At 47.7% G+C, this 22,494-nt stretch overlaps 1 protein-coding gene across 2 annotated transcripts in view; it reads right to left on the bottom strand.

Annotated features, from left to right (window-relative positions):
- The window catches only part of BLTP2 (bridge-like lipid transfer protein family member 2), a 1,026,973-nt gene that overhangs the window by 791,645 nt on the left and 212,834 nt on the right, over positions 1 to 22,494 (bottom strand). For both annotated transcript variants that reach the window (XM_069615333.1, XM_069615334.1), the window contains one exon: positions 3,991 to 4,051. In XM_069615333.1, the coding sequence (XP_069471434.1) occupies positions 3,991 to 4,051 (61 nt within the window). The remainder of the gene's footprint in view (positions 1 to 3,990; positions 4,052 to 22,494) is intronic.

The raw sequence follows: 22,494 nt of genomic DNA, 5'->3' as shown, positions 1-22,494 counted from the left end.
GGCAAATAGATCGCCCCAGAACACACGACAGGGGAAGGGATACGTGCAACCGTCAATCAAAACAGATGGTGTAGGATATGGCAGCGCCACTAACCATCCCTACTAAAAATCTCATCCTTCTGCCTACTCCTCTCAAACCCCTCACTAAACACAATCATACCTGTACAGCACAACAAACCACATGCACTGCACTACACCACAACAACTAAACAAACCACACATATACTCGCACAACAGCACATGACGGCTACCAACCGAAAAACACACCTACGCTCAGCGAACAGTGTCAACTGAACTGAAGCTGCCAACAGCACATCACAGTTCTTTTGCTCCTTTTTCCCGCTGAGTCATGCTAATTTACCCCTCCTAGCCACTTGCCTAACGGAGCCGCCACAGCGCCAAGGAACCACGCAAGTGGCAACCGTGCGCAGTATCCAAACATTTAACATAACAAAACATCTAACATAAACCACTTGCTTCAGTTATAATAATATGTCGGGATGATTCTGTATTGATCCACAAGATACTTTGGTGATTCTTCAACTGCTTCTTCAAGAATTTTAACCACACCACAATTCTTCAACTACTTCCACCCGACTTACTCCCTTGCCATGCATACTATTACAAAGTTCTCTGCTCCTGTGTTCTTGCCTGCCAGAACAGAACCAATTGTTACAAAGTCTTCTGACCTGGTTTCAAACTTGGAATTTTTGTCTACTTTTCAGAAATGTATGCGTTTCTGTCCTCACATTTAGCTTTCCTACCCTTTTCTTCTATTCCGTCCACGCATGTCCTATTGGAAAAAAGGCCAAAATCGCCTACCTCTCACAGAACGGTTGATAACCATATCGAAATATGTTTTTTTGGTTTCCACTCAACCTGTTCTTGAAAGCCTAGAAAATGGCGAATTCAGCACAGCAAACCATTTGTTCCTACCTCTTACAAGGAAAAAACAGGCTTCTTAGTACATCATGTATTTTGCATTTTCTGAAAAAACCTACATTTTCTCCCTTTTTGCTTATTTTCTCTAACCCCCCCCCCCCACCCCCTACAGCAAACTAGGATTCCTGGGTGGCGTTACGACTGCCTACATGTGGGGAGAAAAAGGGCCAAATTTGGACGAGATATCTCTTGTAACAAAAATGGTTACAAGGGATTGAATGGCAACATACCGAAATCACCAAAAAAGGACTTAGCACTGGGGGAGAAAACCCATAGCACTTAAGGGGTGAATGAAAAAAAAAAGCGGACCTGCACATACATCTTGGTCACAGAGATGCTGGCTGTCATATAAACAGAAGACAGGCTCCAAGCAGAGCCAGTCTTCCATTTCAATGACAGCCAAAGTAGTATGGGAGGCAGTGTCAGGAAAATATCCAAGTGTGCCAGGGAGCCGGAAGCTGGAAGAGCAGGTAAGTGTTGTTTTGGGGCATGGAGTGGCGAGTAGGTTGGGACAATGGCTGAGGGAAGGACAGCACAAGGACAGTGCAGGTGGAGGTAAATGGCGGGGATGGTTGCAGGGGCTCTGGAACATGGCTGATGGAGGCAGACTCTGCGGGAAAAGTACTGCCCTAAAAATGAAATTAAGGTTTATGCTGCAAGATTCAGCCCATGTTCCTGCACTCCTGGAATGGCTGGCACCGTCTCCCCAGGTGCAAAATAATAAAAGTGACCATTGGTATGTTGAACTCCACAAAGTCGTGTTCGCTGTTCTCAAATGTTAAAGCTTGAAAAACAAGGATTTGTTCTAATCTCAGGATACAAGCACCTTCCTGGTAGCTTCTACTTCGTATGCACCATCTGTGCTACGGTAGCTGTACTTGCAGTCATACTTGAGCACCTTTACACATTCTGTGAGGCTGATCATTTGAGCTCTTTATGTATGTTAGGGTATGTGTAGCGTTTTTATACTGATACTGATCTCTATTCAGCATTTACACTATAACTCATGCATCGTCCTTGTGGCTGCTATTGTTAACAAGTATCCTGTATCTAGGCAAGAACAAAGGTAACCTACTCGTGGGCTGCTAATGTTGACCTGGAAATGCCAATTGCTTAAGGCTAAATGGGTAGAGGACTTCAAGGAAGAACCCATGCTTTTTTTTTATAGCTACCAAGGCAGCATATCAATTGATTGGTTAGGACAGCAAGAGTGGTTGGGTGGCAGCGAGAGTTTCTGGACCCTTTAATTATTTAGGTTTGGGGGACCCAAATGTATGTGCGCTCGGGCTCCACTATTCCTGAAGATAGCTCAGTCAAAACAAAATAATAAAAATAAAAGAAATTGCTAATTCATTATACAAGAACCGGAACCACCCTTTGTCTTTGAAGATATGAATATTTTTCACATTTGAAAATCTAGGAGGCAGTGAGCAACTGGGAGGAAGGCCAGAATACGGCAAAACACGATGGTGGTCTGGCGATACAATTGCAGAAAAGGGATTGTGTTAGCTAAACATTTGGGAGCCATTTATAACAGTAGGTTGTCATAACAGAACACTCATTTTTGGAAGCACAGAGAATTCATGTATGCATTAAGAAAACAATATATGGTTAAACCTCTTCAGTGTTCTAGTAGCTCGCGCATAAGAGTAATAAAATGTGAATGGCATTGCTCTTATTCTAGACGATTGGAATCAATAGCCGCCTCCCTAGGAATCAATAGCCGCCTCCCTATGGTCCATCATTGAGAACTGAATGGTAGCCCTCTGATTGTTTATAAGAATTCTGTAGGTTTGCAAAGTATTTTAAGTCTGTGCTTATGGATCAATCCAGCTCCTTGTGCAATGGTTTATAATCCGTGCCTACTTGGTTTAAATAACTCGTACCTCTATAGAGTGGCCTCACCCAAGACTCTAGTTTTTCAATCCCTCAATCCAGAGTCCAAGAGGTATATAACTACATTGTTGTCTTTCTATCGGCTTGTCCACTATGCTGCATCGAATTGGCATGATGTTATTATTTAAATGTATTTATTGCATTTTCCAAATTTCAACGAAACACTGACAATCCCCTCAACCCCTGTAACAAAAGAAAGCAATGTCCAAACAATGATCAAGGGGTCTCCACCCAGCCCAACATTTCAACACCCCCCCCCTCCCGCCCACCACATGCGCTGCCTGCCCTGTCCACTGCACATTGCACAAACCAAAAGAGGCTGCCCATCCACATCGTCAGGTCACTATAATAGTGCACACAAAAAGAAATACACACACAAAAGGCAATCACCATGGCCAACCCCAACCCACTGGCCTTCCTCCCTGGCCCATACCATCCCCCTCCTATTTCTATTTCATCTTTCAACCACTGCAGGGGTTTGCCGTCTGATGGGTAGCACAGCTAAGAAATGTCCGGGCCATTAAAGCATTCGTAGAGTGTTTCGCCTCGCCACCCCTAGGCTTGACCCAAACCTCTGTTTCAGCCAGAGCCCACCTCTTGAGTTCGGCCACGCACCTGTCAATCCTTGGGCCATTTTCATCTTTCCCTGCCAAGGCAACCCTGCGATTTGCAAGCACAAACCCCAAGTCCACATATTTCAGAACATGTGCCAGTGTCCCAGAACCCCACCTAGGGTAAATCTCCAGAAGCTGTAGAAGAGACAAATCCCGTCTAATGCTCAGTTCCCCAACTTGGCACATACCGTCCGACAAAACAGTTGCGTCGCAAGGCAGGTCCAGAGCGTTTGTAGCAGCCCCACCTCAGATCGCTTACATCTCCAGCAAAGGGAAGAGTGGCTCAGGAATATAGTGGTCAGCTTCGCAGGCGTCAGATACACCCTATGGAGCACATAGCACTGCGTCATTTTAATTCTAGCGTTCATGGACACTTTACGGGGGTATAACAGCACCCTCTCCCAGGCGTCGTCTTCTATCACAATATCCAGGTCTTTCTCCCAGGGTCCCCCGAGTCGACTCTCGTCCCCACTAAACAGAATATGATGCTACTAAACTAAGGTGTAGAGGATAAAATTTGCCAGAGCCGAATACTCACCAACTGGCTGGTCTTCAGCACTTTGCTGTTCAACTGCTGCAGGTTCACCTCACAGTCAATTCTAGGAGAAGAAAAGAAGCTAAAGATCAGAGAGGAAGAAGATATTACAACATTGAAGGGATGAAGTAACTTTGTACCATGGAGAACTGCAAAAAGAGGAATCGAGTGTGCCCTCAGTTGGCTGAATCGTCAACAGTGCCAGGTAGAACAGTTGATCAGAAGTGCTCTGATGCTATCCAATGCCACCTTGCAATCGAGGCATAACCAGAAGGGTGCCACATCAAGTATCCTAAGAATGTCATGCAGGCCTCCTTCCAGGGCCCGGACAGACAGATTGGAGAGGAAACCTACATTATCAAAGGAGAACTGCCAAGAAAGGAGTGCAGCGTCTATTCAGTCACTCATGCCCACACACATCCATTGTAAAGTTGTCTTTCAGTGTGCATTATCATTTGCATGCCAAAACCCATACATTCATAAGACTACATTTTGCTCACTCTGGTCCCAATGGGTCACAACTGAGCCAAACTCATGTAGCCTCACTACGTAGATCATAAGTGCCACACCAAAACTAAGCAGCCTAATACCACCAGCAAACTTTGCACGGGAATAGGGATGGCATTTTCTGTACAGAATATATGTCAAGTTGTGCACCTCATTTTGTGACACCAATGCATCAACTAAGGCAGAAATAAGTAGCTACACTACAAGATTAAGATTCCGATTTATTGAGTATATGAATAAGAATGGATGTAATTGGTAACGTGTTAATGTTAATGTTGTAAAAGTTCATTGAACTAAAGAACAACAATATATATATATATATATATATATATATATATATGATACATTACTCACCGTAATCGTATTTCTGATGCTTGTATCTGCTTAGATTCACATGCTGTGCATAGGCCGACATCTAGTGGAAGCTGCAGAGTATTACAGTTTGTTTTTCGAAGCTCGAAAATGGGCGTCAACACAGGGCGTGCCAGTAATACTATCCCTAATGTGACGTCCACTGTACCCATGATCCCTCATGCGCCTAGGACCCTCAGATTGTATTGTTTCTGACATGAGGTAGCATGAGGAGTAGCGCGAGTACAGATAATCCAAGCAGATAGATAGATAGATAAGACTACAAGCATCCATGCGCCTTCTCTCAGAGGGGAGGAAGGGTGGGTCGCATGTGAATCTAAGCAGATACAAGCATCAGAAATACGATTACGGTGAGTAATGTATCCCTTCTGAGGATTGTGGAATCTGCTTAGATCACATGCTGTGCATAGATTAGCGATCAGTGTTAGAAGAAGGAGGTGGGATGTGAGAATGGTCATGAGCAAATAAATGTCTTAGAACGGCTTGTCCCACTTGAGTATTTGTCTTGGAATGGGTGTCAATGCAGTAGTGCTGAGTAAAGGTGTGAATAGAGCTCCAAGTAGCTGCTTTGCAAATGGTGTCAAGGGGTACATTTGCGATGAAAGCCAGAGTGGCCCCAATGCCTCTTTTAGAGTGGGCTCTTGGCGTGAAAGGCAAAGTTTTTTCAGAAAGGGAGTAACACAGCGGATACAGTTAACAATCCACTTAGAGATGGCACCTTTAGAGACGCGATCTCCCTCTTTGCCTGTAGCTACGGAGACAAACAGTTGGTCTGTTTTCCTTAGCGGTCTGGTTTTGTTTATATAGTATAGGACCGCCCTATGCACATCTAGGGTGTGTAGTTTCACCTCAGCCGAGCTTTGAGGGTCTTGGAAGAAAGCCAGAAGCTCGATGGACTGGTTCATGTGGAATTTAGAAATAAACTTAGGTGAGAACCTAGGGTGTGTACTTAAAACCAGTTTATCTTTATGAACCATAAAGAAAGGATCCTGCACTGACAGAGCCTGAATTTCGCTGACCCTTCTTATAGATGTCATTGCTACTAAGAAGGCTGTCTTATAAGTCAGGTGTTTGAGACTGCTTTTATGCATGGGCTCGAATGGGGGGCCCATGAGTTTAGATAGCACCACATTAAGGTCCCATCCTGGTGGTGGGTTAGAAATTGGAGGGTGAAGTCTCTTTACTCCTTCCATGAAGGCTTTAACCACTGGTACTTTCCACCACGAAACGTTGTTAGGGGAGGTGGTGTATGCTGACAGAGCTGCCAGGTGTACCTTAAGTGAATTAAAAACCAACCCTGCTTCCAGCAGGTGGAGCATGTATGTGACAATTGTAGAAGGAGTGCAATAAACTGGGTTGATTTGCTTATTCTGGCACCAGATAACAAATCTTTTCCATATGTCAAAGTAGCAGTGCCTTGTGTTTGGCTTCCTAGATTCTCTTAGGATGTCCATACATCTCTGCGGTAAATTGAGATGTCCAAACTCTATGACCTCAGGAGCCATGCTGCCAGGTTTATCGAGTTGGGTTGAGGATGCACTTTCTGACCTTGGTGCTGGGACAGTAGGTTGTGCCAGCCCAGGAGTTTGATGGGTTCGCACATGGCTAGTCTGCGTAAGTGTTGGAACCACTGTTGTCTCGCCCACAAGGGAGCAACTAGGACGAGCGTCATCGATTTTCTGTTCATCTTGTTGACCACCTTCCTGATTAGAGGAGTTGGTGGAAAAGCGTACGCAAACATCCCTGACCAGTTCATCCACAGGGCGTTCCCCTGGGAACCTGGCTGGGGGAACCTGGATGCGAATCCTGGGAATTGTCTGTTTTCGCTTGTGGCAAATAGGTCTATAGTGGGGAAACACCACTGAGAGACGATATCTTCTACGATTTCTCTGTGTAGACACCATTCGTGTTCCTCTGGGAGGGGATCTCTGCTCAAGGCGTCCGCGAGAGAAATGAGATCCCCTGGAACATGTTGAGATGACAGGAAGATGTTCCGTCTGAGTGCCCATATCCAAATTTTCTGGGCAAGCTTGGAAAGATTTGGCGAACGAGTCCCCCCTTGCTTGTTCAGGTAAAATATGGCTGTAGTGCTGTCCGTCCAGATCTGTACTGACAGGTTCAACAGGTAGGGCTCGAACGCTTGGAGCGCTCTGAATACTGCCAGAAGCTCTAGCAGGTTGATATGATCTTGGCCACCGAGTGAGACCAGAAACCCTGAGCTATGTGGTGGAGATGGTGTGCTCCCCACCCTGACAGGCATGCGTCCGTTGTGACTACCGCCTGTATCCCGGTATCATAAAAGGGTTTCCCCTTGGACAGATTTTCCCTTGTCCACCAGTGAAGGCTTTGCACAAGTGTTGGGCGAAACGACCACTAGATCGTCCCACTGACCACTTGCCTGAGACCACTGTTTCGCCAACCATTCCTGCATGGGACGCAGGCACGCGTGGGGGACCAGGTAAATACATGACGCCATCATGCACAGCAAACGCATTGCTTTGCGTACCGTTATCTGGCGACCGGCCAGATATTGCGGAATTTGCAGCAGTATATTCCGAATTCTTTCCTCTGATGGAAAGGCCAACCCCTCTTGTGTGTTTAGGACAGCTCCTAGGAACTGTTTGGAGGTGCTTGGCACCAGACTTGACTTTTTCTCTTTTATGGAGAAACCTAATTCGAAGAGGAGGTCGATCGTTATTTCAATGTTTGTTCTGCAAATTACTGGGGTCTCCCCCGTGATGAGCCAGTCGTCCAGGTAAGGGTACACTGGGATTGCCTCCCTGTGTAGGTGTGCCGCCGCCACCGCCAGTACCTTGGTGAATACCCTTGGAGCCGAGGCTATCCCGAAGGACAGTGCCTTGAACTGGTAGTGCTGACTGTCCACCTTGAAGAACAAGTATCTTCTGTGCGCTGGGAACATGGAAATATGAAAATAGGCATCTTTCATGTCCAATGTTGCCATGTAATCCCCCTTTTTTAGGAGGGGGATTACCTCTTGGAGAGTAGTCATGCAAAGCTTTTGGGGCTTGACATACTTGTTTGCAGGCCGTAAGTCCAATACTGGGCGCATTGTCAAATCTTTTTTTGGCACAAGGAAGTAAGTTGAATAAATACCCTTGTTTACCTGGTGTCCCGGGACGAGTTCTATCGCGTCCTTTGCTAGAAGATTGGAGATCTCTTCGAGGAGGATCTTCTGGTGGTCTAATGAGTGTATTTTTTGTCGTGGAGGGTGGTTTCGGGGACGCTCTAACAGTTCTATGCAGTATCCTGCGGACACTGTGGACAGCACCCATCTGTCTGATGTGATCCCTTCCCATGCTTGGGTGAAGTTGGAAATGCGTCCCCCTACTGGGGATGAGTGAGAAGGGACCCTGAACGGAACTACACTGTTTTGGGGGAAGCGTGCCGCCACCTCTACTGGGGCTGCCTCTACCCTTACCACAACCTCTTTTATTACCCCTGCCATAACCCTGGGTAGACTGCTGGTCGTTGTTCCATGGTGTACCCTGTCCATGGGAATAGTTGGAGCCTCTCTGGGAATTTTCGCCGCGTGGGCGACGAAAATGGCCATTCCCCCTTTGATTCGGGGGTTTGTTGGTTAATTGGCCCAGGGATTTAAGAGTCTCATACTCATCCTTGGCATTTTTTGGCGCATCCTCTACCGCCCTGCCAAACAGTAGATCAGGCTCCACGGGTTTGTCTATTAACGATGCTTGGGTCTCGGGTTTGAACCCAGATTGCCTTAACCAAGCATGTCTTTTGATAACAGTGCTCTCTGCTATCAATCTGCCGGCGTTATCCGCGGCATCAAAGGTTGCTTTTAAGATGCAACCGGACACAGCTCTTCCCTCCGACGCAACCCTTGCCAACTGGCTTTTTAAGGGTTCTGGGGCGGAGTCGATGAGTGCCGCGACTTCTTCCCACTGGTGGCAGTTGTAACTCGCCAGTAGGGTGGTGGAGTTGGCAATCCTTGCCTGGTAGGTGGAAGTGGAGGCTACTTTCCTACCCAAAGCATACATCTTTTTGCTCTCCTTGTCGGGAGGAGTTTCAGACGATGATAGGGGCGTTCCCGCCCTCTTTCGGGTGTTTGTCACTACCAGGTAGTCCGGTTTCAGACGCCCCCTTATGTACAGCGGGTCCGATTGGGCTGCCCTGAATAGTTTATCGATCCTGTGGTTTACCGCCCTGGTGAGGTTAGGATTTACAAGGGAAGGGTCTACTCTCCTTTGTATAGATTTGAGGATAGGGATGGCCTGGGCAACAGGTCTCCTTTCTCCCACTAATTCTTCGGCAAAGTCCCTCTCTTCCTGTGCTCCCTGGGTGTCAATGTGGAAGTGTTCTGCCGCTCTGGACAAAACCTCATTCAAGACAGGTTGGTTGTCTACTGGGGAGTCTACCCTGTAGGTTTCTGGGTCATCCTCGTCCTCCTCTTGGTTCTCGTCATCCCCATAGTAGCCCGTCCCAGTTTGGTCTCCCAACGTGCCTAAATCTGGATCCTCAATAAAAAGTGGGTCCTCATTATATTGAGAGTAGGGCTGTATACAGAAAGGGTCCGAAGACCGACCTTGTGTTGGTGTTTCAACCCGGCACTTCTTACTTGGGGGTATCGGGTCTCTAGAGCCTGAGGGTGTAGCCCTGTCAGGGGTATAGGAGAGGAAGTGCTCAGGATTCTTGGCATAGAAGTCTGCCAAGGCTGACATCCTAGACATAACTCTGTCTATGTCGTCACTAGACCATTCCTTAGAGCTGGGAATTACTCTTTCCTGGGAGAGTTTCCCTGTTTTATCTTGACTGGACCTATGGCCTTGTGCAGGGGACTTGGGTAAAATGACAGAAGGCTGAGACTTGCCTGTCTGTTTTTGTGGAGTAGAAGACTGTGACCTGTCTGACTGCTTCTGTGGTGTAGAAGAAGGTTGAGAATGCTTCTTTTGTTGTTTTCCCCCCTTCGGAGCTTTTCGACATCTGGCGTCGAGGTTCGGGGGTAGTGTCCCTATCTCTAGAGTGTGGAGGTCGGGACTCGGGAACAGCCGTCACGCGGTCTGCTGACGCCGACTCCTGGAGTGCGGCCTGGGGATAGAGGTCGGCTTCGTCTTCCGACGATCGAACCGCTGTTACCTTAGGGAGCGAGGCACTTTGGCAACAGTGGATGGCTGCCTGGAGTCATGCGGCGATCTAGATAGAGAACGCCCAGAGGACACTGATTCGGTGGACCATTCTCTGTGTGCCTCTTTCCGAGAACTCGACGTGCGCGTCGAGTCTCGGTGAGACTTCGCATGTTTGGTGGAAGTGCTGTGGGTAGCGCTCGTGTCGCCGGGGGTTTTCCCCATAGCTGCCCTGCCGGACAACCTTCCGAGGTCGGAGACTTGCGCTTGGTTGTCTCTCGACGCCACATTGCCCCCGCCGTCCGAAAGCACGGCGTTGCTGCCATCGCTGAAGGCGCCCTCCACTGCCATGGCCTCTTGTTGCCTGGCGTGGTGGGCCCAATGTTTGGTCGAACGGTACTTAAGGGTTTTCGGTTTAAACCGACTACACGCTCTGCAGTTAGCCTCAGGGTGGTCCCTCGGCAAGCAGAGGTTACACGCGGCGTGTCTGTCAACCCAAGGGTACTTACGGTTGCACTTGGGGCAGAATTGGAAAGTGGTACCCTCCATACGCACCCTGTGGCAGCGGGCTAGTGTGTGTAGGAATATATAAGAAATGCCTATATATATTTAGAGTGTAGAGTATGTACCACCCCCCACTCTCCCTACTTGCAGGGCCGAGGCCAGAGGCCTACCAAGGCCCGGGCCGACGCCAGCGGCCTTCCGAGGCCCAATTCCATCGTGCAGCTCTCGACGGTTGTTTTTCTTCTCCGCCGGCGTTGAGTGTCGAAGGTCAGTGACTCGACGTTGGGGTGGAGAAAATGGTGAAATATTACGATATTTAGCAAAATTATGGCTAAGGTCAGGGAACTCAGCAGGATGCTTCTGACCAGTATGGCGGAAAAAACAATCTGAGGGTCCTAGACCGTGAGGGATCATGGGTACAGTGGACGTCACTCTAGGGATAGTAATTACTGCCACGCCCTGTGTCGACACCCATTTTCGAGCTTCGAAAAACAAACTGTAATACTACGCAGCTTCCACTAGATGTCGGCCTATGCCCAGCATGTGAATCTAAGCAGATTCCACAAGCCTCAGAAATATATATGGGATACATTACTCACCGTAATCGTATTTCTGATGCTTGTATCTGCTTATATTCACATGCTGTGCATAGGCCGACATCTAGTGGAAGCTGCGGAGTATTACAGTTTGTTTTTCGAAACTCGAAAATGGGCGTCGACACAGGACGTGCCAGTAATACTATCCCTAGTGTGACGTCCACTGTACCCAAGATCCCTCGCGCGTCTAGGATCCTCAGATTGTATTTTTTCTGACATGAGGTAGCATGAGGAGTAGTGCGAGTACAGATAATCCAAGCAGATAGACAGAAGGTAAGACTACAAGCAATCATGCGCCTTCTCTCGGAGGGGAGGAAGGGTGGGTCGCATGTGAATCTAAGCAGATACAAGCATCAGAAATACGATTACGGTGAGTAATGTATCCCTTCTGAGGCTTGTGGAATCTGCTTAGATCACATGCTGTGCATAGATTAGCGAGCAGTACCAGAAGAAGGAGGTGGGATGTGAGAAGGGTCATGAGCAAATAAGTGTCTTAGAACCGCTTGTCCCACTTGTGTATCTGCCTTGGAATGGGTGTCAATGCAGTAATGCTGAGTAAAAGTGTGAATAGAGCTCCAAGTAGCTGCTTTGCAAATGGTGTCAAGGGGTACATTTGCAATGAAAGCCAGAGTGGCCCCAATGCCTCTAGTAGAGTGGGCCCTTGGCGTAAAAGGCAGAGTCTTTTCAGAGAGTGAGTAACACAGCTGGATACAGTTAATAATCCACTTCGAGATGGCACCTTTAGAGACGCGATCCCCCTCTCTGCCTGTAGCTACGGAGACAAACAGTTGATCTGTTTTCCTTAGCGGTCTGGTTTTATTTACATAGTAGAGGACCGCCTTACGCACATCTAGGGTGTGTAGTTTCACCTCAGCCGAGCTTTGCGGGTTCTGGAAGAAAGCCGGAAGCTCGATGGACTGGTTTACATGGAATTTTGATATAAATTTAGGCGAGAACCCAGAGTGTGTGCGTAAAACCAGTTTGTCTTTATGGATAGTAAAGAAGGGATCAGGCACTGACAGAGCCTGAATTTCACTGACCCTTCTTATAGAAGTAATAGCTACTAAGAAGGCCGTTTTATAAGTCAGGTGTTTGAGACTGCTTTTATGCATGGGTTCGAAAGGGGGGCCCATGAGCTTGGCTAGCACCACATTAAGGTCCCACCCTGGTGGTGGGTTTGAAATAGGAGGGTGAAGTCTCTTTACTCCTTCCATGAAGGCTTTAACTACTGGTACTTTCCACCACGAAACCTTGCTATGGGAAGTGGTGCAAGCCGAGAGGGCTGCCAGGTGTACTTTCAGTGAGTTAAAAACCAATCCTGCATCTAGCAGGTGGAGCATGTATGTAACAATAGTGGAAGGAGTGCAATCAACTGGGTTGATTTGTCTACTCTGGCACCAGATAACAAACCTCTTCCACTTGTCAAAGTAACATGCCTTGTGTTTGGTTTCCTAGATTCCTTTAGGATGTCCATACACTTCTGTGGTAAATTGAGGTGTCCAAACTCTATGACCTCAGGAGCCATGCTGCCAGGTTCATTGAGTTGGGTTGCTGGTGCACTGTTTGACCTTGGTGCTGGGACAGTAGGTTGTACCAGGCTGGAAGTTTGATGGGCTCGCACACCGCCATCCTGCGTAGGTGTGGGAACCACGGTTGTCTTGCCCACATGGGAGCAACTAGGATGAGCGTCATCGACTCCCTGTTCATCTTGTTCACCACCTTCCTGATGAGGAGTTGGTGGAAAAGCGTACACAAACATCCCTGACCAGTTCATCCACAGGGCATTCCCCTGGGAGTCTGGTTGGGGGAACCTGGATGCAAATCCTGGGCATTGTCTGTTTTCGCTTGTGGCGAATAAGTCTATAGTGGGGAAACCCCACTGAGAGAAGAGATCTTCTACGACCTCTCTGTGAAGAACCCATTCGAGTTCCTCTGGGAGGGAGTCTCTGCTCAGAGCATCCGCTAGGGAATTGAGCTCCCCTGGAACATGTTGTGATGACAGGAAGATGTTCCGTCTGGGTGCCCATATCCAGATTTTCTGGGCAAGCTTGGACAGATTTGGCGAGCGAGTCCCTCCTTGCTTGTTCAGGTAGAACATGGCTGTAGTGTTGTCCGTCCGGATTTGCACTGACAGGTTTAGTAGGTGGGGCTCGAACGCCTGAAGCGCTCTGAATACTGCCAGAAGCTCTAGCAGGTTGATGTGGTTCTTGGCCACTGAGTGAGACCAGAGACCCTGAGCTGTCTGGTGGAGATGGTGAGCTCCCCACCCCGTCAGACATGCATCTGTAGTGACTACTGCCTGAACTTCGGGATCGTAAAAGGGTTTCCCCTGTGCGAGATTCTCTCTTGTCCACCAGTGAAGGCTTTGTACCAGTGTTGGCGAAACGACCACTAGATCGTCCCACTGACCACTTGCCTGAGACCACTGTTTCGCCAACCATTCTTGCATGGGACGCATGCGCAGGCGTGCGTGGGGGACCAGGTAAATGCATGACGCCATCATGCCCAGTAAACGCATTGCTTTGCGTACCGTTATTTGTTGACCGGACTGATGATGCGGAATTTGCAGTAGTATATTCCGAATTCTTTCTTCTGAAGGAAAGGTCAACCCCTCCTGGGTATCCAGGATTGCTCCTAGGAATTGTTTTGAGGTGCTTGGCACCAGGTTTGACTTCTTCTCGTTGATTGAGAAGCCTAACTCGTGGAGGAGGTCGATAGTCCTTTGAATGTTTGTCCTGGAAATTCCTGGGGTTTCCCCCGTTATGAGCCAGTCGTCCAGATAAGGGTACACTGGGTTTGCCTCCCTGCGTAGGTGTGCAGCCGCCACCGCCAGTACCTTGGTGAATACCCTTGGTGCTGAAGCTATCCCGAAGGGCAGTACCTTGAATTGGTAGTGCCGACTGTCCACCTTGAAGCGCAAGTACTTTCTGTGCGCTGGGAACATGTAAATATGAAAATAAGCATCTTTCATATCCAATGTTGCCATGTAATCCCCCTTTTTTAGGAGGGGGATTACCTCTTGTAGCGTGGTCATAGGAAATTTTTGGGGCTTGACATACTTGTTGGCAGGCCGTAAGTCCAATACTGGCCGCATTGTCAAGTCTTTCTTTGGCACAAGAAAGTAAGTTGAATAAATACCCTTGTTTACCTGGTGTCCCGGGACGAGTTCTATCGCGTCCTTTTGTAGAAGAATGGCGATCTCCTCGAGGAGAATCTTCTGATGTTCTAAGGAGTGTACTCTTTGTCGTGGAGGATGGTTCCGGGGACGCTGCAGTAGCTCTATACAATATCCCGTGGATACTGTTGACAGCACCCATCTGTCTGATGTGATCCCTTCCCAAGCCTGGGTGAAGTTTGAAATGCGTCCCCCTACTGGGGTTGCGTGAGAAGGGACCCTGAACTGAGCGTCACTGCTTTGGTGGAGGCATGCCGCCTCCCTTGCTGGGGCTGCCTCTGCCTTTACCACGACCTCTCCTATTACCTCTGCCGTAACCCTGGGTAGACTGTTGGTTGTTGTTCCACTGTGTACCCTGCCCCTGGGAATAGTTAGATCCTCTCTGGGAATTTTGGCCGCGTGGGCAACGAAAATTACTATTCCCTCTCTGGTTAGGGGGTTTGTTGGTTAACTGACCAAGTGATTTGAGAGTCTCGTATTCGTCCTTGGCATTTTTCAGTGCGTCTTCGACCGCCTTACCAAACAACAGATCGGCTTCCAACGGTTTGTCTAACAATGATGCCTGTGTTTCTGCCTTAAAACCAGACTGCCGTAACCACGCATGTCTCTTGATAACAGTACCTTCTGCTATCAATCTGCCTGCGTTGTCCGCGGCGTCGAAGGTTGCTTTCAAAATGCAACCAGACACGGCTCTACCCTCTGCGGAAATACGAGCTAATTGGCCCTTTAACGGTTCAGGAGCAGAGGCTATGAGAGCCGCGACTTCTTCCCACTGATGGCAGTTGTAGCTAACCAACAGGGTGGTGGAGTTAGCAATCCTTGCTTGATAGGCGGACGTTGAGGCTACCTTCCTGCCGAAACCGTATAGTTTTTTGCTCTCCTTGTCGGGAGGAGCTTCTGACGAAGACAAGGGTGTCCCAGCCCTCTTACGAGTGTTGGTGACAACTAGGGAGTCTGGCTTCAGATGTCCTCTTATATAGAGAGGGTCAGACTGAGCTGCCCTGAAAAGTTTTTCAACCCTGGGATTGACTGCTCTGGTGAGGTTTGGGTTCACCAGGGACGGATCTATTCTCCCCTGAATGGATTTAAGGATAGGGATGGTCTGGGCAACAGGCCTCCTTTCTCCCACTAACTCTTCTGCGAAGTCCCTTTCCTCCTGTACACCGTGGGTATCAATGTGGAAATGTTCTGCTGCGTGAGTGAGAACCTCATTAAGGAGGGGTTGGTTATCGACCGGGGAGTCGGTAACCGGGGCTTCGTTCTCTACCGAGGAATCTACTCTGTATGTTTCCGGGTCATCATCTTCTTCCTCCTGGTCCTCATCATCCCCATAGTAGGCCGTCCCGGTTTGCTCTTCTATCAACCCAAAATCTTGGTCTTCACAAAAGGAAGCCTCTCCTTGATACCGTGAGTATGGTCTTGCGTAAGGTTGTACCTCGAAGGGTTCGGACCTCATTGGAGTTTTAAACCGGGCCTTCTTACTCGGGGGGATAGGATCAGTAGAGCCTGAGGGTGTGGCCCCTTGTGGATCATACGAGAGGAAATGTTCTGGATTTTTATCATAAAAATCAGCCAAAGAAGACATTCTTGACATGACCCTATCTATGTCTTCACTGGACCATTTTTTGGAACTGGGAATGACTCTCTCAGCAAGTCTATGGGATTTATCTTGAGTAGCTTTGCTGGTTGTGGACCTATCAGCAGACCTGGGCTTGTCTGTCTGTTTAGGGGGGGGTGGAGTGTTTCACAGGTGTGGAAGAATGTACAGGTAGTTACTTCTGCTGTTTTCCCCCCTCCCCGTGCGTAGAAAAATGTTTTCCCTGTCCCTTAGTGGCTCCGGAGTTTTTCGATACCTAGCGTCGAGGATCGGGGAGGTGTCCCTGTCCTTCAAGCGTGGGGCCTCGCTGGCTTTAATTGCGGGCTCCGACTCCTGGAGCGCGGCCTGGGGGTGGAAGTCATCTTCGTCTTCCGACGATCGAACTTCTGTTAGCCTAGGGAGCGAGGCACTCTTGGCAAGAGTGGATGATTGCCTGGAGTCATGCGGCGATCTTGATCGAGAGCGCCCAGAGGACACCGAAACGGACCGTTCTGTCTGTGCCTCTTTCCGAGAACTCGACGTCGTCGAGATTCGGTTGGACTTAGTGTGTTTAGTGTGTGTAGTATGTGAAGCGCTTGTGTCGCCGGGGGTCTTCCCCATAGCCGCCCTGCCGGACGACCTTCCGAGGTCGGGGACCTGCGCTCGGCTGTCTTTCGACGCCGTAATGCCCTCGCCGTCCGAAAGTACGGCGTCGCTGCCATCGCTGAAGGCGCCCTCCGCTGCCATGGCCGCCTGCCTGGCGTGGTGGGCCCAACGCTTCGTCAAACGGTCCTTAAGTGTCTTAGGTTTAAACCTACTACACGCTCTGCAGTTCGCTTCGGGGTGGTCCCTCGGCAAGCAGAGATTGCACGTGGCGTGCCTGTCAAACCAAGGGTATTTGCGATTGCACTTGGGGCAGAATTGAAAAGGGGTACCCTCCATACGCACCTTGATGCAGCGGGCTGTTAAGTGTAGGAAATGTATAAGGTGTACCTATATACCAAGAGTGTAGAGTATGTACCACCCCCCACTCTCCCTACTTGCAGGGCCGAGGCCAGCGGCCTACCAGGCCCTGGCCGAGGCCAGCGGCCTTCCGAGGCCCAAATCCGTCGTGCAGCAGCCGACGGTCGATTTCTTCTCCAGCCGGCGTCGAGTGTCGAAGTTCGACGTTGGGGTGGGAAAGGATGTCAATAGATTATTATTTTAAATTCTAGCAAAAGTATGGCTAAGGCCAGGGGACTCCGCAAAATGCTTCCGACCAGTATGGCGGAAAAAAACAATCTGAGGATCCTAAACGCGTGAGGGATCTTGGGTACAGTGGACGTCACACTAGGGATAGTATTACTGGCACGCCCTGTGTCGACGCCCATTTTCGAGTTTCGAAAAACAAACTGTAATACTCCGCAGCTTCCACTAGATGTCGGCCTATGCACAGCATGTGATCTAAGCAGATTCCACAAGCCTCAGAAATATGTATATAAATAATATTCCGATTATACATTTATTAAATGCTTGTATTCATCAAATATTAAATAGAGCATCACAATCTGTGGACTTGTTTGCTGCACTCAGGATTGTGTGATGAATCCTGCAGAGTCACCACTGATCCCCAGCCAGTAGTCTCCCATGGGGCCTGATCCTGTCCCTGGGGTTGGTATTCTGAGTGAAGATCACATGGGTGGGGGTGGCTGTAAGGGGAGATTAGTGACTCCACAAGGAGAGAAACAATATACTTCTCTTTATTGGGAAGAATATCCATTAATTCCAAGGTTTTTGATGGCTTGCTGCCATTATTCAAAACCATATATTTCTAAAACCATTAGAAATACACTGTTTAAACAAAAACCCATTGTCTTCATATAGATATGGTGAAACTAAAATATGTGAAACATCCGATGTTTATGGTTATTATAATTGTTGTTGCAAATGTTCAATCATGTAATGTAAAATCCATTAGAACCTCCTTGGACTCAAAGTCCCAGAAATCCTGAAGTACTGTTACGAGGAAGAGGAGTAAGGACTTCATAGTGGAGGAAATGTGACTGAGAATACTGTGCAGTCTAGAAGTCTTATCAGCTGCATGGAACTTTTAAATGCCCAAATCATCTGCAGCTGAGGGAACGTGGAGAGAGAAGGTAGGTTGCAGAGTGTGCAGAGAGGGAAGTGTGACCGGTGGCAGAGGCGATCCGATGAAGGACTGCAGGAGTGAAAGCTCGCCAGAAGTCAGCTGGCGGCGTTCAAGACCGGAGGAGGAAAGCTTCGGGGCGAGAGGAAGCAGAAGTGGAGCATCAGAGCCGTTGACAGAGACCCAGTCCTGAAAAGCTGCACTGGTCTTGCCAGCGAAGGCTGAAAGAGCTGAGGCAGAGACCCAGCAGGACTCTGCCACAAAAGGGGATCTGACCCCTCGCCAGCATCTCTCAACCGCTGCACGAAAAGCCGGTGAGTCAGCCTTATAGTAAATAGTTTTCAATTGATGAGTTTCCTGGCAACAGAGTGTACCGGGAGACTTACTTTGAATTGGTATGTTGAAGAGAGTTGGCTATGTTAAGTTGTTTCCTTGGAACATTTTGTCAACCAGAAACTTTCAAAAGACTTGCCATACTTGAATCTCTCTTCTGAAAAAGATATTTGTTTTGCCATCCTAAAAAGTCGTAAAGACTTTCCTTTATCTTATCCAAACCAACACTGTGGAAAAGATATTTTGTTTAGCCATTCTGAAAGACCAGAAGAGACTTTCTCTTTTCCAAATCAATCTCATGGAAGGAAATAAACATTTTCTTGAAGAGATTATTAGGTAAAATACATCTGTAACTCATTTAAGAGACTGGTTTTGACAGAGAACATTGTTAATAATTTGCCTGTAATAATCCAGGGGAAGGGAGCCAATCCTTGGAAGTGTTTGTGTTGAAGTTATATGTTTGAGTTATTGTACTTTTCTGTCGAGTTAAACTTTAAAACATGTACCTTGCACATTGTGTTTGTATGTAATAGTGTGAGGGTCAGATTGAGTTTGGACACAAGGCCATACTGCTTTAGTTTTATAGGAAGGGACAATCTTGTTAGGATAGGGAAAATAAGGCCTTTATCCAAACCCTTTTCTATTAAATAAAATGGCTGATGTTGAGAATGATACCTCTTTGTGTTCGCCTCTCATTTCTTACTCCTCACAAATATGAAACAGCTACAGATGGTCTGCTACTCTGCAGGTAGATTTCCATTCATCTACTAACTTCTGGACAATTTCCCGCCAGCCTCTTTACCAGTGCTCCACCTGGGTCTCCTATATTTGGCAAGTCTGTGGATGCTTCTGCGAGAGCCTCCTTCCAAAAATACAAAACATGTTCTGAAAACAATGCTAGCCCTTTACAACCCTTACAGGGGTGCTTGCCTTCACTGCAAAGTGCTCACTGTGAAGACAGAATTTAATTTTTTGGAATTGGGTAGACCTTTTCGAGGTCCTCTTAATGTTTGGTGTATCCCCCTTCTCTTTTCAGGATCACAGACCTATTTGTGCTCATCAGAGGGACTTCTACAGAAATCCCCTGCCAGTGTAACCATGTATGACTCATCAAGAGCATATGGTCCTGGGTTGCCAATAAATCTCTAAGGCCTACAGGTGCTTCTTAAACACACCATTTGTACCCATGTGGTGATTATCATCATACATTGTTTTAGGGGTAGACTGGTGGCAGCTGTAATTTAGTTTTGGCTTTACCAGAGAAGCACACTGATTTACTGCATTGGTAGGCATTTGGTTACCAATGCATTTTTTAAATCCTACTCCCGACCATTTTGTTTTAGGGGCACCTTTTGGTCAGGGGACCCAAGAGGCATGCCTAAAATAGCTCTTGTGCACACATGGGCTCTTTGCATGCCCAGCCACACACCCTCTATAATAGTTCAAACTGGTGTATCCCAGTTCCTAGCCCTGGGCAGGCCATATAACATCATGTGGGGGTATAGTCTGGATTGAGTGGCGGATTTAGGGGCCAAAGAGATTGGCTGGCCAGTATATGAGATGGACTGGCCACCTAACCTTTTGTTTTTAGCTCACTCATGTGTTCTGGGATTTTTTTGAAGAAGCAGGTTTAGTTACCTGCTGGAGAATTTCTCTCTATTATACCGCATTTGCTGCACTTTTAGGACCAGGTTTGGCCATACTGACTGAACCCTGTGTCGTGGGGTGATCTCTGTTTGGGATTTTTGGCTGATGATCATTCTTCCTAGGCTTTCTCCGACTGCCTGCTGGCTCCCATCATGTGCTGGGACAGCCCTTCTGTGATAGGACAGTCTCCAGGCTGATTTACTATCAGTTTCCTGATTTTATACCATGGTTATCCCACCTTGGGTGCTGTCGCTGTCGTCACCTGAAAGTGTGTTGAGACCCTGCCTCATCTGCTCTTCAGGATTGTCCTGGGTTGCCCCGACTGTAGTCTTCACCTTGGGACCATTTCCTGTGTCTGAGCACTCTCTCTTTGATTGCCGAGCAGCCAGAACCTGCTTTGCTGGGTCCTACCACCTATTCAGAGTCCTCCTCCACATTGCTTTTGCTTCTGGCTTGCAGGGTCACTCGTCCAGTAAAACACCTACTTTTCCGCCGTCTGGGTCATGGTTGGTCCGTGGTTCAAGTCCCTGGCTGTTCAGATCCTGTTAAGTGCAGAAGGAAAATAAGCTTTGAACTTCTGTTTTAGCCTTCTTGGAAATGACTTTTCAAGAACCAACACTGAGTACCTATCTGTGGGCCTTGGTGGTGGGTTATTCACAGTCTCAGGCGTTCCCCATGGTCTAGACTATTCACAAGTGGGTCTCAAACACATTTTCCCACTGGTTTACGTTGGGGCTTTTGCCGCTGTGCTGCATTTTCTTCTGGCTGGGGCTTCTGATTATCTAACCAGCCACTGGAACTCTTCATTGGCGTCTCCCCTGATCCTCTCTGGGGTTGTTTGACGCAAATCTGCAACTGTGGGGTAGAACTGGGACATACATGCCATTTTCCCATACTTGTGGATTGTGTATTGACTTTGTACAATTTACTCCTAGGAGGAACATTCTACTCACCTGAAACTCTTCAATGTGACATGGGCATACTTACCTGCCCCAGGATGTTTTTCCTGCATCCAGTGTGAATCTAGTGAGTTTTAGGACAAATACTGGAATTTTTGTTGCACCTGTGATAATGTATTTTTGAAGATATACATTTAACTTCTGCCAACCTATATGCCCGATAACACTATTTCTCGTGATATTTTATCTATTTTTCACTGAAGAGTAATACCTTGGTGGTCTTGGCCTAAGTGCCTATTGTGAGAGACTCTACAGAAATCACTCAGAATCCTTCAGGTTAATAAATTAACTAATCTTTTATAACCCACTTAATACCGGAGACCAGTCTCGAAGCACGGGACAGGGATTTGAACCAGTTTTGCTCTGCGCTGTCTTGCTTCCAAGACAAACACATTGCCCCTGAGCTATCCTCCCGGCCAAGGTGGTTGAAGTTTTTATTTTTAATTACAATGATCACACAAACTATGGACTGTTTCTTAGTATTCAGGATGAAAGTGGTAATTTCTTTGATTTGAGGTACCATATCGCAACAGGGTTCCGGAAATGTGTGCTAGAGCCGTCATTCTCTCTCTTGTCTCCCTCTGGATAACCACCCTAGCCCAGGCATCCATAACCCCTGCTCAATACTATGGAACGGTAATGCCTACTTTCTACTCACTGGTCGTACTCTGGGGTGGTTTCCCGCAGTGCAGGCTTACTGACTTCGTCCGGGGCTTACTAGCTGTCCCTATTCTGAACCCGTTAGTATTCTATTACTACACCTATTACGTTGTCTCCTCTCACCAGAAGGTCACCTCCTCTCACCACCATGCTCTAAATCCAGTTAGTATTCTATAGGGGGTTGTGGACAGTGCCTTGCACCCGCTCTGTTGGAATTGTCAAGGCCAATGACACTCAGTCTCACCTCGCCCTTCTACTCTTCCCATTTCTCTTCCCTTGTCCTTTCCACCAACCTTCTAGCCATCCAATGTCTCACTCTGACTTCCTGCTTCCACGCTCCCTTTGATATTAGCTCCTTTCTGTGGAGAATCCGGTGGATTCCGCACCAAAACCCTGCCTAAATTCTCCTCCCAGGTGGACAGGAGAGGACAGGCACTTCCTGATCCCAATTCTGGGGGTGGTGTACTGTGGCAGTGGAAAAAAGGCCCAGGGCAGTGGGGAGATTTTTCAGGGTGAGACACTATTTCTCCTTGGGTAGGGATACTCTTACCACTGGGCTAAAGGAGGAAGTGGCTTGTCATTTAGATATATCTCAACCAGCTACTAAGGATGGAATGGTTAACTCCAAGGGTGTAGGTACTCCACAAAGTATTGTGTCCAAAGAACAGGTCTTTTGCAAAATCAAATATCCTCCCAAACGTCAAAGGTATTCCAAAAAGAATGATGGAAATGTAGCCTTTTCTCTCCCAACTGTCTCTAAAAAGGTTAAACCCTACAATCCCTCTCTAAAAACATCAAGGTAAGTAAAAACACTGTTATAATTACTAAAGAAGTAGGAAAACCTAATTTCCTTCAAATGGACTCCATGTTCCAGAATCCCTCAGGGACTATGACGAAGAACAGGGCTGAAGAGGCATGCAGAAGTAAAGGACAGGAAAGCAGGCCCAACAG

The sequence above is a fragment of the Ambystoma mexicanum genome, chromosome 9 (assembly GCF_040938575.1).
Source record: "Ambystoma mexicanum isolate Mex_15411 chromosome 9, UKY_AmexF1_1, whole genome shotgun sequence".
Classification (NCBI taxonomy): domain Eukaryota; kingdom Metazoa; phylum Chordata; class Amphibia; order Caudata; family Ambystomatidae; genus Ambystoma; species Ambystoma mexicanum.
The sequence above is the reverse complement of the archived record's forward strand: the minus strand, read 5'-3'. Positions and strand labels throughout refer to the sequence as shown.